Source organism: Ictidomys tridecemlineatus, chromosome 6 (genome assembly GCF_052094955.1).
Source record: "Ictidomys tridecemlineatus isolate mIctTri1 chromosome 6, mIctTri1.hap1, whole genome shotgun sequence".
In the NCBI taxonomy this organism is placed as follows: Eukaryota; Metazoa; Chordata; class Mammalia; order Rodentia; family Sciuridae; genus Ictidomys; species Ictidomys tridecemlineatus.
The window spans coordinates 170,075,956-170,090,486 of NC_135482.1; the positions used below are offsets into that span (position 1 = coordinate 170,075,956).

Below are 14,531 nucleotides of genomic sequence, written 5' to 3' on the forward strand. Positions count from 1 at the left end.
AAGATTGTGTATGACCAAGTTGGTTTAGGTCATTTTGCCACAAGGAGCTGAACAGGAGTGATGTGGGCAGAGAAGAGGCCCCACAGGAAGAACACAGGGACTAGTATGCAGGGGAGTTCTCAGGACTTGCAAATGGATGGGTGGGCCCCAGGGGAAGCAACAAATGAGAACTTGTGTGGATGAAAGAGGGCAATGAGGCTGATGGATTTCAGTGCCTTCATGAGTTTGGACTTTATTGCCCAAATTAGTGCTATTGAAGATGTGCCCAAAGATCACCACATCAGAATATGTGGGGATGGCACCCAGATTCTGCTTTTAAAATAAAGCTCTTCAGATGATTTTTCATCCCCTAGAGATTAAGAATATCATTCTTTAAGCCATTGCTATCAGCTTTGCAAGGTGCCCATCAGGGGGATTTGATTGGTGGTGTAGCCAACAGCAGGAGGTAGGGCATGAATGACAGGCGACAGATTAAGAGATCTAGCCACTGGTCAGCAGATTGTGGGACAGTCCAGATGATGGTGCTAAAAAGAAGGGAGGTATTTCAAGACATGTTAGGTACTAATCTGCTGTTGGAGAGATTGACAAGTTATGAAAAGGCCTGGGTTGAGGGAGCCAGCAGGGCTAGGTGACTGAGATTTCTGGGCATAGGATGGACATTGAGAATAGCCAGCCTTTCTGGGCTTCTGGTGGTCAGTCTTTTTGGTTGTGGAAACACAGCATTGCTTGTAGTTCTGTGCATGCCTGGGCTGCTGCCTCACCATCCACACCAAATTGCATAGCTGATGTCTCTTCAGCAGTGCTCCTGCTATCCACCTTGCTGTGGTCAGCAGCTGCTCAGCTCCTCTAAGTCTCTGGGCCCCTGCCTGTGCCATGCTTGGTTGATGATGAATTTTTCAAAGCATGGTTTCAAATTAACATAGCATCACTTGATAATATTAATGCCAGAAGTTATTATATCCTTCACCATTTAGCTTCTTTTCAGTACAGTTTAAAAATAATCCAAAAAGTGAAGTGTGCAGAATAAACAAGGGCTGTTTCCCTAAGGTCACTGTTGCCCCAAATCCCTGCCAGATGGCCAAGCAGAGCAGCTCATGTTTCATCAAATTATAGACCTCATTAGGACTTTGTTTCATGTTTTTAGATGCTAGGCCCTTATATGAAGCAACGCTGATTCTTTACGCTTGTATGACAATATAATGAATGCATGTTAGTGAAGGATCCAGTGAAATGTGAAACAATCCGTGAATTCTTTGCATATTTTATTTTCTTTTTTTTGTTTTTTTGATTTCCAACTCACACACATCTGGCATATTTTACATCTTTGCAATAAAACATGGTTACAATAGCTTAAGGAATTTATATATCCAAAATATTTCACCATGATCTTAAGATGAAATGAACTTGTCTTCCAGATGTTCAGTATCCTCCCAATTCTAAGCTATAAACTCAAGATATTGCTTACAGCCTGGTGATGAATAACTTAATCATTACACTGATTCCCCATAATTTCAGAATTTCATAAATACAAACAACAATGAAGAAGGAATAATTCAGTGCTAAAACTTACTAGTACAAGGTGGATAACAAATAAGTAATCACATCAATAAATAATGATATGTTTCTGGTGCAAAGTGCCAATACAAAGAACCCATTATCTTGTTTTATCTTTTTAAATAAATGACTGCAAGTGAGTGTAAATTCTGAGAAAATTACATTCCTGTAACATGCCTCATAGCCCTACCGACACAATATGTACATCTATGACAATACAGTCACCAAATATACAAAGAAGAAACATGAATAAAGTGTATATACCCCTGGGTGTGTAACTTGATCAGTACAAGGTATGGAAAATCATTTGACGGCCATCATTTTATGTCATAAATGATGAAGTGGCTTAGGCTAAGAATGTGGCTTTAGGTGAGAATTTCACAAGAACCTAAAAGAATAACTTCAGTTATTGTTGTAATAAAGTCTGACCTGTTATTAAAGAAACTAAGCTATTTAAGAACCAAAGAGGGAAAAATAGGTTAGCATCATTCTCCTCCCCTAATGCATACACACTAAGCCAGTGGGATGACTCTGGAAGAGATGCCCAGGTGTTGGGAAGTCATTACTATGGAACTAATGATCATGACTCCTATTTATACAATAAAAACCAGGACCTCATCCCTAAGCCCCCTTTCTGCTGTGTCTTCAAATTATAAAGGGTAGGGCTGAATTTTCTTTGTATAAAGTACCAAACATGGCAAATAATGGCTTAGTATCCAAATGCTTTATGAGCAAATTTCACTTAGAAGGGATGAATTTAGATTAAAAAGTGCAAACCATATTTTGGTGAAAATGTCAAATATTACTGTTAGAGCCCAAATTCAACCCTTTTGTACAAGCTGCGTCCTTGGACAGATCTTTCTATTTCATAACGTGAATGCACCTGTTCCATTGAGACATCAGGAGTAAAGAACATGCAAGTTGTAACTCCACAATAAAATTAAGAAACGTTTTGTTCTTTATACAAGGTTTTACTTTTACAAAAGTATCCCTTTAAATAAGATGCATCTGATGTACAAAGTATCAAATGTGTTTTTTTTTTTTTTCTCAGCTTGAAAAGAGGCTGGAAATGGGATGCAGGTTAGGTTCAAAGCTTCAATTTTGTAACAACTGAACACAAGGTTCCTCAGAATTGTCAAAAGTCTCTTGTGACACGTCCTACAACCTTTTCTCAATAAACAACAATATATGAAATAATTACCAAAACATCTCCTAAGTCATATAATTTACATGATACAAGCTTGCTTGGTAGCAGCTGGTGTTCAGTTCTGAAAAAACACACAAAGTAAAATGGTCGCTGACTACGATGTACAGCTATTGCTGGGTGTGATGGGATGTACAAACAGAGGCCGATGTGGACGAGGATCTTCCACCAGAGATATTGCCTTTCCATGCAGCACTTGTGCTCTCAGCTTTAGCTTGGCTTGTGGTTCTTCATTTCTCTTCAGTATCTGTTCTGATGCTCATAATGCCACCGATTAAAATCTATATTAAAAGCTACAATGCTACCAGAAGCCATGCCAGTAATCAGAGTCCTGGAAAAGCACAGACATTATTTCAGAGTGACATGAACTCATCCAAGTGGTTGCTATTTTATCTTAGATGGTATCCTGATCTTGAATTTCACCAAATCTTTGCTTTGTGTGGAGATTAGACTAACATTTCTTGGGGGTTCTTTGGAGAGCAGCCTAATCAGCCCTGATGGCAGAGCCTTGTTGGAGAACATTAGACAACCCCATGGTAAACAGGGTTTCCAGGGTCACCCAGGCACCTACCACCTCAGCAATCACATTCATGCTTATCCACTTCCCCTTTTTTGACCACTACTGGCTTCTCTGAGGATTTCTGGCTTCTCTTTCCATTTTTGTGACCCTTCTTTCTTAGTCTTCTTTAATCTCTAAACTGTCACTTCACACACCTTCCTTGTGCATGGGCTTATGCAATGACAACTCTTTCTGAAGCCCCCAATGCCAAATTCTCCTTGCCTATTGAGTGCCTTTGCTTACTGGATGACAACAGGATGCTTCACACACCCCTCAACAGTTGGCACCCACCCTGAGCCACTGTCCAGCTACTGATCTTGTGATCACTTCCTTCCCTCTTCCTTATGTCTTCCAACCAGCCATCCAGCACCAAGGCTTCTTTTCTGTGACAGTTCCAACCAGCCATATTGCCACTGATGGAGCGCTCACAACCTGTCTATCCCAAGCATTGTGCAACTTTCAATACGACCACTCATCAGATAAATACTTTCTTGAGTATAAATCCCCAATATGTGTTTGTCTATCAATTCATAGTTTCTATGTATGCGCTTACTGTTTTAATATATCAGAATATATCAGGCACATTATAAAGAAGCAAAAATAAGAAATGGAATTAAAATAGAAATAGAAACCTAATCTGTATTTTTCTTCACTGCACTTAGAGACCCTTCACTTTACTGTGACTGTGAATATGCTCTTTCATTTGCTCTCTGTCCAAGCCTGGTATATGGATGGGTAAATTCTGAAGTCTGTCCTGCCCTTCCCAGCCCTCAGAAGGACTTGATCGCTTCCTTTTTTCTGTAATTCTGTTACTTTCTTTGCTCAAATTATGATTATGTGAGCTCTTTGGGGTCAGTAATCTTGTTATGTATTCTTATTTGTTATTTATTTAGTAATATTGTTATGTATTCTTATTTGCAGAATATTCTACCTTTGATAGTAGCAGCAAATGTTTGCAAAACAAATATGTGAATAAATATTGGGGAGAATATTTAAATCACTTAAGAACATAGAACATTTAAAACACTTTACAAACACCCATGTACCTATAACTAATTACACAGTAAATCATTCTCATTTATTCCTGATTATGCCCTCGAGTACTTTGGAATACTCTAATGATAACCTTAAACTTCCTTTAAAAACGGTCTGGCTGCAGACCACATGTCCATTCCCAAGTCTAAATTAAGTTACTTTGTTTTTCCTGATGACTTCAGTACCATTTTATTGTATTGTAAAGATGTTTTGTTAAATTTATTATCTGTCTTAATATTTAAAATACTTAGAAACCCATATTATTATAAAATACATTTCATATATTTATTTATAATTTAAAAAAATTTGGTTAGTAGGCTTTTCTTATTTCCATTAAATATATAGAAAACAATGAGATATTCCATGCTAATTTAATATCATAGGGTTCTAGTTTATTTTTTAAATTTAGAAATGTTAACTAGTTATGTTCCTCATATTCTTTTCACTTTATAATAAGCTCAAAGGTGAATTTTAGGAAATTAAAAAAATACTGTGAAAGAGAAGTAAAGACCAAGGAAGATCATGCTAATTAGTACATATTCCTGTCAACTCTTTCCATGAAAGGATTAGAGTATTTTAGAGGAATATATAAAATACAACAAAATAACATAAGTGAGAAATAGGTAAGTAAAAGAGGGGAGCGTAGGATTATTTCAGGTAATGACTGAGTCCCTTGAACTTTTTAAAAGGGGGCCAGCTGGAGTCTATAGTATGCATTTTGATTAGTTAGAGGCAGGCCTCACCCTGAAATCAATCTCTGCTAAAAAAAAAAAAAAAAAAAAGTTTCCTTCACACAATCTTAACCAGGGAAAACTTTCTGGGACGAGGTGAGGGTCTGAGAACAAAGACACTGGTGGGAGTAAGTTCTATGTCGTAAGCCCTTACGATGTGTCTGAGGTGCCCATTTCTTCAACAGACCCATTTCTGGTGTTTCTCCTTATTTTCCTCCTCTATTTCCTGCTTATCATAATTGTTTCTCAGAGTATGTGCTCCTTCCCCCATTTTACCCTTTCTTTCACTAGTCCTTCTTCCACTTGGACACTGGGATCTTATTCTAGCACATTCCACCCTGGGTAGAATGCCCAGAGCTTACCATGGCAGTTCCCAGTGGTTATACTCATCCCTGACATGACTCACCTCTGGTCATGGGACAAATCCATTGCTCTAATGCCAGCATCACATCCAGGGTAAATGTAGAGCTGCTTGAAGTCACAGGCCTGCCAGACCTCCACCACACCATTGTCCCCTCCAGTCACCAGGTTCTGGCCATCACTGCTCAGGAGAATGGCCTTCAGAAAAAGGCAGAAAACCAAACATTTCTTTCCATGTTTTCACAATCAGTGGTCAATACTGAAAAGCATGTGGTCCATCCCCCTTAGAGCAGTAGTCTTCTTTTAGAAAATTGTTCAAGCTTTCTAAAAGCTTCACAGTGGAATTTGTCAAGTTCTTACATAGACAAAGAATCTTATTAAAATCAAATTAAGTTACAAAATTATAAAAGTCCCAAAGAGACTATTACCCATCTAATTTAGGAAGAACTTGAGAATTAATAACTTGATGTTTTGTTAAATTCTGAATGTCAAAAATGTCTAGACTTTAAGAACAAAAAGCAGAAGTATATTTCAAAACAATTTTTAAAACTGATAATTCATTTGTGAATGGAGGGCAAGTGGGTACTTTTCAATTTGGTTTAGGATTATAAAGGTAGGATTTTTCAACAATAAATTTATATTCACTATTGTGAGAGTACAGTGTAGAAACAATGACTTGTAGTAAAAGGAACTTTAAAAAAAAATCTCCTTAAGGGCCTACCTCTAATTAAACAGTAACTATTGTCCCTGAAGTCTAATTCACTGAGTTAATTACCTGAGACTAAAGGAGTTTGGGGTTTGTTCAATGTATTAGCCTACCTGAATTTATGTACTTCCTAAATAAGTACACATTAATATGGATGCCAGAGAAGTTCTATTATGAATCATTTAATGTAAAACAACTAATTTTTAATCTCTTGGCTTCCATCCTATTTAGCACTGAACGTGCAGATTTACCCGTGTTGAATCATTGATCTCCATTTGAGCCAGAAGTTTCCCATTAATGCTGAAATTGCTGAATCGGCCTCGTTCGTAGTATATGATACAGTGGCCTTCACTGGATACGGAAATCAAGCGTGGGAACAAGCAGTTTTCTGGTCCTTCAAGGGCTCTCAGCAAATCTCCAGTGATGGTGTGGACAAGGCAGGGGCCCTCTGCAGAGTGGGGATACCAACGCCCATGGTTAGTTAGTGATAACAGACCAGACATTGGCTTTCACCAACCTGAAAACCTTAGCTGGGCAGTACTCAGATTTGTTCAAAGAAGACAGAAGAAGAAAGGGGTTTGCTGGCTGGAGCCAAGTACTGAACTTATGAATAGAGGAAACAGTGACTGTTTAATCACACATGCACATGCACCTACAACACCCTCCCACTTTTTATGATAAACATGTGTATTTTGGGGTAAACACTTGGTCTTTTCCTTTGTCAGAGAATATTCATAATAAAAGGACACAGTTCATAAATTATGTGAGAACAAAAGATCAGATGTACCAGAACATTATTCCTAATGTGCTTTCAGAATATGTTCTTGAAAGTCTGAGAATTATCACGACAGTTGCTAGTCATTTCCAGTGGCATCAGAGTTTTAAGGCTATAACTACATAAATCATATTAAGCCAAGTAAGTTTTACCATTTTCTGAAGTTTATACATGAAATGTAAAAGCAAAATTAAGAATTTAAGTAATTGAGACTACAGAACCACTTTTTGTCTTTAAACAAATTTATAGTGAGGCAAGATTGTTAAAGAAGTGGCCCAAATGCTCTTTGCCCTTGTAGAAATTGTGTTAAGTTAAAAACCCACTAGTCAAATTCATGAAAATAAGTGCTTAATTAGTTTAGTACTGTCTGTCTGCCCCTTTGTTCACTCAAAACAAAATAAAATGAAACTGGCAAAATATGTGGACGAATTACATTTTTATTTTCAATCAATTAATTTAAACAGATATATATTTACAAAGTAAGTGACATTATAAAAATATACTTAAGTTTTTCCTGATTACTAAAGTTAAGAACTACCGAAAATTAGGGAAAATAAAAAATAAAAGCAATCAATCACTTCTAATGCTTTCTACTTATAGAAAACTAAAACTTTTTTCCTATATTTGTATGCCACTTTCTTTGTTATCTATTCTTTTGTACTAAGATATAAAAACAAAAACATGGTCCCTGGCCTTTCCACTATATCCATTTTCCACAAAACATCCAGAATTACAGACAAATCTAATCATCTCATGACTTTGACTAAAACCTTCAATGATTTCCCACCATATTGTAAGTAAAAAATGCAAATCTTTGTGCTATGGCCACTCCCACCCCTTCAGCTTCTTCCTCTTTGTCTCTGTGACGTCCTCCTACACTCCTGCCATATTGGTCTTTGTTTCTTCCAAACATCAGACTCCTTTTTGCCGGAGTCTTTCCAAGGAGAATTGCTATCTGAGCCAGAATTAGGACCCAGGTTTCCTGATTTTTTCCCCCCAAATGACACTTCCTCTATAAAGAGACAAAAGAACTATATAATCTTGGTTCCTTTCCATCAACCTCTACAGAGGCCTCAGTCTTGTAAAGAAAGTGTCCTGCAGAGGACCAAGCCCAAGTCTGATCCCCCTAAGTCCCCCATTGCATCAGGAATAGTTCCCCTTTGTCTTTTAAATGTCCTTTTAAATTGCATCACAAGGATATATTGCAATTGAATTTACCAGTGTTATGGTTAGAATGATGGTCACCACAAATGCCACATAAACTTTTAAACATATTTCATATTAGTACTAGGAAGTGTTAATAATAAAACTAAACAGCTACAAAGAACCTAGGGTTTACATTTGTCTATAAAGAGTACCCTGGAAGAAATAAATCATAAGTCACTGTTAGCTTGAGAAAACAGTACATTTTCTAAAGATTTAAAATGAAAGAAATGATTCTGACCTTTAGCACCACTAATAACAAGTCCAAGTTCTGCACAGACAGAAACACAGACAACTTCATGGTCATGGCCTGTGAGAACAGCTCTTGGTGCAGGATAGTCACCTGTAAGAAAGCAGCAGCAGTGAGTCATTACAGACAATGGCAAACATAAACAGTTCCACCATAAAACCTAACCTTTCATAAGACAATCACCATTTTATTAAGGACCACAGCCAGTTACTTCACATTTCTGATAACTTCTTTATCAAAAAATACTGTATCTACTACCTGATCACCAACCTCCAATAGAGGCTATTGAAATGACAGGATACATTAACATATGTGATATGCTTAGGATACTATTACAGTGGTACAGCTATCCTTTTTTCTCCTGATTATTGTTGTGAAACAAATATTGTGCCTTGCAAGGTATCTACATGTGATATCTCATTTAATTATAGTAACATTCCTATTGGGTTGAGTACTATTATTATTCCTATTTTATACTTTGTAGAGTAAAAGCTTTGAAGGTTATTCAAGTTTCCAAGTTCATATACCTAGCAAGTGTTGAATTTGAACCAGAGCTTTCTAATTCTAAAATCCATGCTCTTACTCAGTGAAAAATTTTTCCTAAAATCTCCATGAAAACAAGCAGAGGTACTTTGCTTTGGGGTGGAGGAGGGAAGAGAAGGAGGGTGAGGAAGGTAGCGACAGAAGTAAGAGACAATTATCTTAATTCTGTATCTCACTGGTGCAAACCTAGCTTGAAAGTATTTCATTTTAAATTGCCAGTTTCATCAACCATTATTTTTATTCTTCCTGAAAAGAAATGTTGTAACTTGGTCTTGTAACAGCAACTCTATAGTTTCTCTGTATTTCTCAATCTAGTGGATATTTTCTTGAGGGTAAGAAGTTCTATGAAAAAATTTAAGTTTCAAATTTGCATTCTCTGTACAATTCCAAAATAAGTAAATCTAAAAATTGTATATATTCAAGATGTACAATATGATGTTTTGATGTATTACTATAATAAAAAATTCCTTATGTTTGTTATATACTTTTTTAAATTAGAAAATACATTTTAAAAGGTTTCTATCTGATTTAGAGAGCTAAGATATTTTATTTTTCATTGTAATTTTCTCAAATTGGGGCTGGGATTGTGGCTCAGAGGTAGAGCGCTCCCCTAGCATGCATGAGCCACTGGGTTCGATCCTCAGCACCACATAAACATAAAATAAATATATTGAGTCCACCTATAACTAAAAAATAAACACTAAAAAAATTTTCCCAGATCATTTGAATAAATGGTGGAACTTAAATTCCCTTCAAAGATGTCCAACTTCAGCTGGGGAAAAGTAAATAAAATGTCACTCTAGGATTTTTGAGTTGGGAAATTTGCAGCAAGGAGAAAGCATATTTTTGTTCCAGGGCCATATGTCACACACTCCAACAATTCCTTAAAATCTTGGGAATATTCTGTCACTGCCACATCACAATTGATGGATGTAGTTCAGGGTTAAAGGGCTGAGCGCAGAGGGAGGTGCAGGTGAGATCTCCCCTCTCAGGACGACAGTACCACGGCCTTCATCCTGGCTCATTTCCTCAACAGAAGAGCTCTCTGTGAGGGAATGGATATGAATGATAAGGAATAAACACATCGGATTTTAAGATTCTTCATAGGCAAGCATTTGGAAATTCCAAGTATAAAGGGCTTAAAAGAAACAGAATTCATCTCATTTTTATCAAGTCATTTCCAAATTCTTGAAACAGATAAGAAAATAATTAAATAGATATTAAATGCAGCTATTCACAAAGAACTGACAAGGGAGAAATTTTTCAGTGAGATGGTGTATGGCCTTTAGAGAGATGATCAAAGTAAAAGTTACTCATGGTTCTTATTTAAACCTCAGTTGTGGGCTATTAATATTCAGCAAAAGCTTTGATTCTTATGAAACATAGCTAAGCAGAGACAGTGGATTCTCCTAGACCTATGCTTCTTGGTGCCATTCTGCTGGAATTGGAGGACAAACCTCTTAGTGACATATAGCATTCAAATTCTATTTCTGACCTTTCCAACTCATTGCAGAATCATGGTAGAAGCTGTTTTCATTCATTTTATATTTACATAAAATATGACAGATTTTTAATTAAAATTCCAGAATAAGAGATTTAGTTGGTTCCATTGCTATTATGATTTCAAGACTTATTTCAAAATGGTATGTTATAAACTTGCTGGGATAACTGAGAATAGTTTCAAAGTCTTCATATCAGAATACTGAGTCCTCAGCCACAGGCTGGGCTACCACAGAGGCCTGGTGCAAGTCCCCAATATACCTGGGCCCACATTCCCCAAGGCCAAAGGGGCCACAATTGAAAACAGTACCTGGGTTGGAAAATGTCAATTGGTCCACATTATGGTTTCCTTTGATTACATACTCAAAGTATTCAATGAAGAACAGAAGATGGATATGCTAAATCTATTTATTAATTCACACTAAATTCCTTTTCCTCTTCTCATGTGACACTGACTACATTTTGCTCTGAGCATCATAGGGACAGCCCAAATCTCATTCCCTGAACTCCTGAACCTGGATCCAGGTCACAATCCATTGCTTATCTTTTTCTCACCTTCCCAAAATAATCAAATTAAATAATCTACCTACTGGTCTGTGCACTGAAGCTACCTGTCACAGAACAAATTAGTCACTCTTGTGTTTTATATTGCTTCCAACCTAGACCAAAGACCTTTCTGGAAGCCTCAGGCCCATAAAAAGAAAGAAAAAGCAGAGACTGAGTGGAAAGAAGGTTGCTTTCCAATGACAAACCTTAAATGTCTCCAATCTGAGACTGAGGGGATGGGAACTGATGGTCCACTGCATCCCTGCCTGGCTAGGATGTTTCATTACATACATGGCTGTGGAACCCACAGAAAGTCCTATGAGGTGAGAATTATACATCTGAATATGTTTCCTGTGATATCCAACAAAAAGACTAAAGGATTAAAATTTATTAAACCCTAGATAACATTCCTTGTTCTGAAGAGTGACACAAACTCATCTATTATGTATAAATATAAATATACTTTGAAAATATCTCTGGGCTAGTTTTTGTCCAGCTCTCATCTCCTATAATACCATTGGCTAGTGGCAGTTGTGGTACTAGGCACAGGACAGTCTTTTAAAAGAAGGCTGGATGTAAACAAAGAGAGGGATGTGATTTGGCAGATGTTTCATGACAGGCTGAGGCTGGTGGGAGCTTCAGCGTCCAGAGCTGAGTCCTATACAATGGGAGCCCAGGGAAGGTACGTGTGCACAGCTGGACGCTTCTTTTCAATTGGCTTCTCATTTCAGAGTCTGCATAATGCTTTTATAGGAGCTAAAAGATCTGTGTTTAAAAGATGGAGTAGAATAGCACATAATAGTGTCTTATACATATTACTCGGTGAATCTTTGTAGATATGATTTGAAAAGAATAGTAAATCCCCTTTCAAAGCTTCATATTGCTATCATTTTAAAAAAATTCATATGTAAATATCATCAAGTTTCCTATAAAGCACTTTATATCTGGTATACACATTTAAATTACATATTTTAAAAGCAGATTGGTTTTGAGCTGAGGTCCCAATGTATTTTCATTGTCTATTGAAGAAACAACAATGTTAACTTGCCCCTCTTGTGACTATCTTGTTGGAAGCTACAGCATGTAATGAGAAATGTCAAGTCCCAAGATCAATGAAGTTTTGGACTCTAGGGATTCAACAGGAATAGCATTGATCCTTTTAAAGAACACCAGTCAGAGATGGGTTGTAATATATTGCAAAGAGGGGCTCCAGAGGATAAGCGGCCAAGTCCAACCTACCTACCTGACAAAAAATTCAATCAGCTTTTAGCACAGATTGCCTGCTTGCTCTGCTTTCTTTCATGCAGGAGGCTGCTTCCAATTAAAGTGCGCAAATTAATTTTATCACTTCCAAATTAGTTTTAAGTTTGTGTAAGTCTGTTTCAGATGAAAGCATCTGCCCCTTATATCTTTGCAATTCTGCTATCTAGTTAGGGACCTATTTAAAATTAGAAGATAATTTTCTATATTCAAAGGCACACATTTTAAAAATCTAGTATCAGTAGTATAAAATACATTAATAAAACAATTATAATTAAACTATATCACATTGTAGGAAGTCTTTGCTTGCTTATTTTATGGTCTGAAACTATGTAATAATTTACTTAAAAATTTAGCTGTCTTTGTGATAAATTCATTCAAATGGTAAAAATAATTACAAAAGGCTAATATTTTTGAGATGTCTAAATTAGTCACAACAATATATTTGGCACAATGAATCCACAGATTCTTTCTATATCTACCCCCAAGTATCTATGAACATTACTTATTTTTCCTCTGGAATTAATAGAGCTGTCCATTACAATGTAATAGTGATAATGTAAAAGAAACAAATACATTAAATCCACTTGAATTTATCTTGAGATTTCAGTGACGTGCACATAAAGTTAGATGATAAATACTGTCATTTCATGGTGTTATAATTAACAAGGATGATTTGACCTCTCAGCCATACAAAGTGAGTCAATGTCTATTACAAGACCAATCCCTGAATTATAACAGCTTCTAGGATATTATGTTTCTTACTAGGAGTTCCCCTTCAAATCTAGGTTAATACATACAACCTCCAAAACCTAAGGGCATTGTGTCACACACTTTAATATGAATTTAGACATAACTAGTTTTTTGCTTTTGTGTAGCAACACATTATAAGACAGAAAATATATACAGACTGATTCTCTGGCCTATGAATTGGTATTTAGAGTAGATTAAATTAGAGGAGGAAAACAACATCCTTTTCTTTCATACTGCAAGTTTTATAATGGCAAAAACTATGTATATACAGATTTGACAGTCAAATCAGTGTGTGCTGTGACTGCCTTAAAAAAAAAAAGTGAACTGACCAATATGTATAGTTGCTCTACTCAGACACATATATGCTACTAAAGTGGTTGGTCATTTTAGATAAATAAGTCATAAATCAGTCAATTCAGTCAAATACTAAATCTGATTTATTTTATTTTATTTTACTCTTATGATTATTCTTATGGCAAAAAACTGAAATCAGCCTTTTTACCTAATCATCAATTTATACCCAAGATGTAGTATGAAGTGCTCTTGGATGGTCAAAGTACTTGTGGTGCAAAATACTATCTGTTAAAATTAATGATTCATGTAACAAATATACACTGTACTCAAAATATTCAAAGAGGAAAAAAAGTTCTGTGATCATCATAATATAGATTCTTAAAATTCCAGATTAGAGACTTTGACCATCCAGTAGTTCCAGCTGCTATGAGAGTACTAAGCATACATAGTTGTTTAATACATATTTGTTGCTTGACTCATACTATAGGTGTTCATCCTGTTTATTACAGAAGAGCATTTCTCCCCTATACTGAGGATAATGGAAGCTATACTACATATCTCCACGTTAAATATTCAATAAAAATTTGACAGGGTAGATTTTATGGAAGTGGTGTAGCTTCATAATGATAAGACTTTTTGACCAAAAAATAAATTCTTATAAAGGCAATACTGAAAAACACATATTGATAATCTCTGTAAACTTCTTAAAGATAATCTTACTCTTTTTCAACACTTGAATAAAACACTATTTTTAACAAATATAATAACCACAATTTTTTTCTTAAGGGTTAATAGAAACACTTTGTATTCACATAGCTTTTGTCCTATGTTCAAACATTTCAAATATTATTGTATTTAACTTTTCTTGCTAACTCATTATCCTAAGCTCCAGTTGACAGTCAACTGTGTTTTGATTAAAAGATCATTAGAAATAAAGTAGTACTGTTAATTACTATAGTTGAACACTTTAAAGTTCTTTATCTAAAATATACTATGTTTGATACCAGATGGCGGCTTTTACTAAATGAATTCCCATTTTGGAAATAATGTTTGTATCACTCTGAGACTCATTTTTAAAGATGTTAATTATACTTAAAGCTCTAGTCTGCTTTTTTGGAAAATTTTTCTAATCATTTTTGTTAATATACATATAAGATGTTACACAGACCTGATGTTTCATTGAATATTTTAAAGTAATGCTACCTTACTATGGAAATAAATAAAATTTAGAAACACTTAAAACTACTTTTAAATAAAA

The 14,531-nt window shown here is 35.7% G+C and overlaps 1 protein-coding gene across 6 annotated transcripts in view; it reads right to left on the reverse strand.

The window, feature by feature from the left end:
• Nucleotides 1-1,245: 1,245 nt before the first annotated feature.
• Nbea (neurobeachin) overlaps nucleotides 1,246-14,531 on the reverse strand; it is a 603,852-nt gene continuing 590,566 nt past the window's right edge. For all 6 annotated transcript variants that reach the window (XM_078016116.1, XM_021730370.3, XM_021730357.3 and 3 more), the window contains 4 exons: nucleotides 8,369-8,470; nucleotides 6,401-6,597; nucleotides 5,490-5,641; nucleotides 1,246-3,089 (listed from right to left, as the gene is read on the reverse strand). In XM_078016116.1, coding sequence (XP_077872242.1) covers nucleotides 2,999-3,089; nucleotides 5,490-5,641; nucleotides 6,401-6,597; nucleotides 8,369-8,470 — 542 coding nt within the window. In that variant the 3' untranslated portion in view covers nucleotides 1,246-2,998. The remainder of the gene's footprint in view (nucleotides 3,090-5,489; nucleotides 5,642-6,400; nucleotides 6,598-8,368; nucleotides 8,471-14,531) is intronic.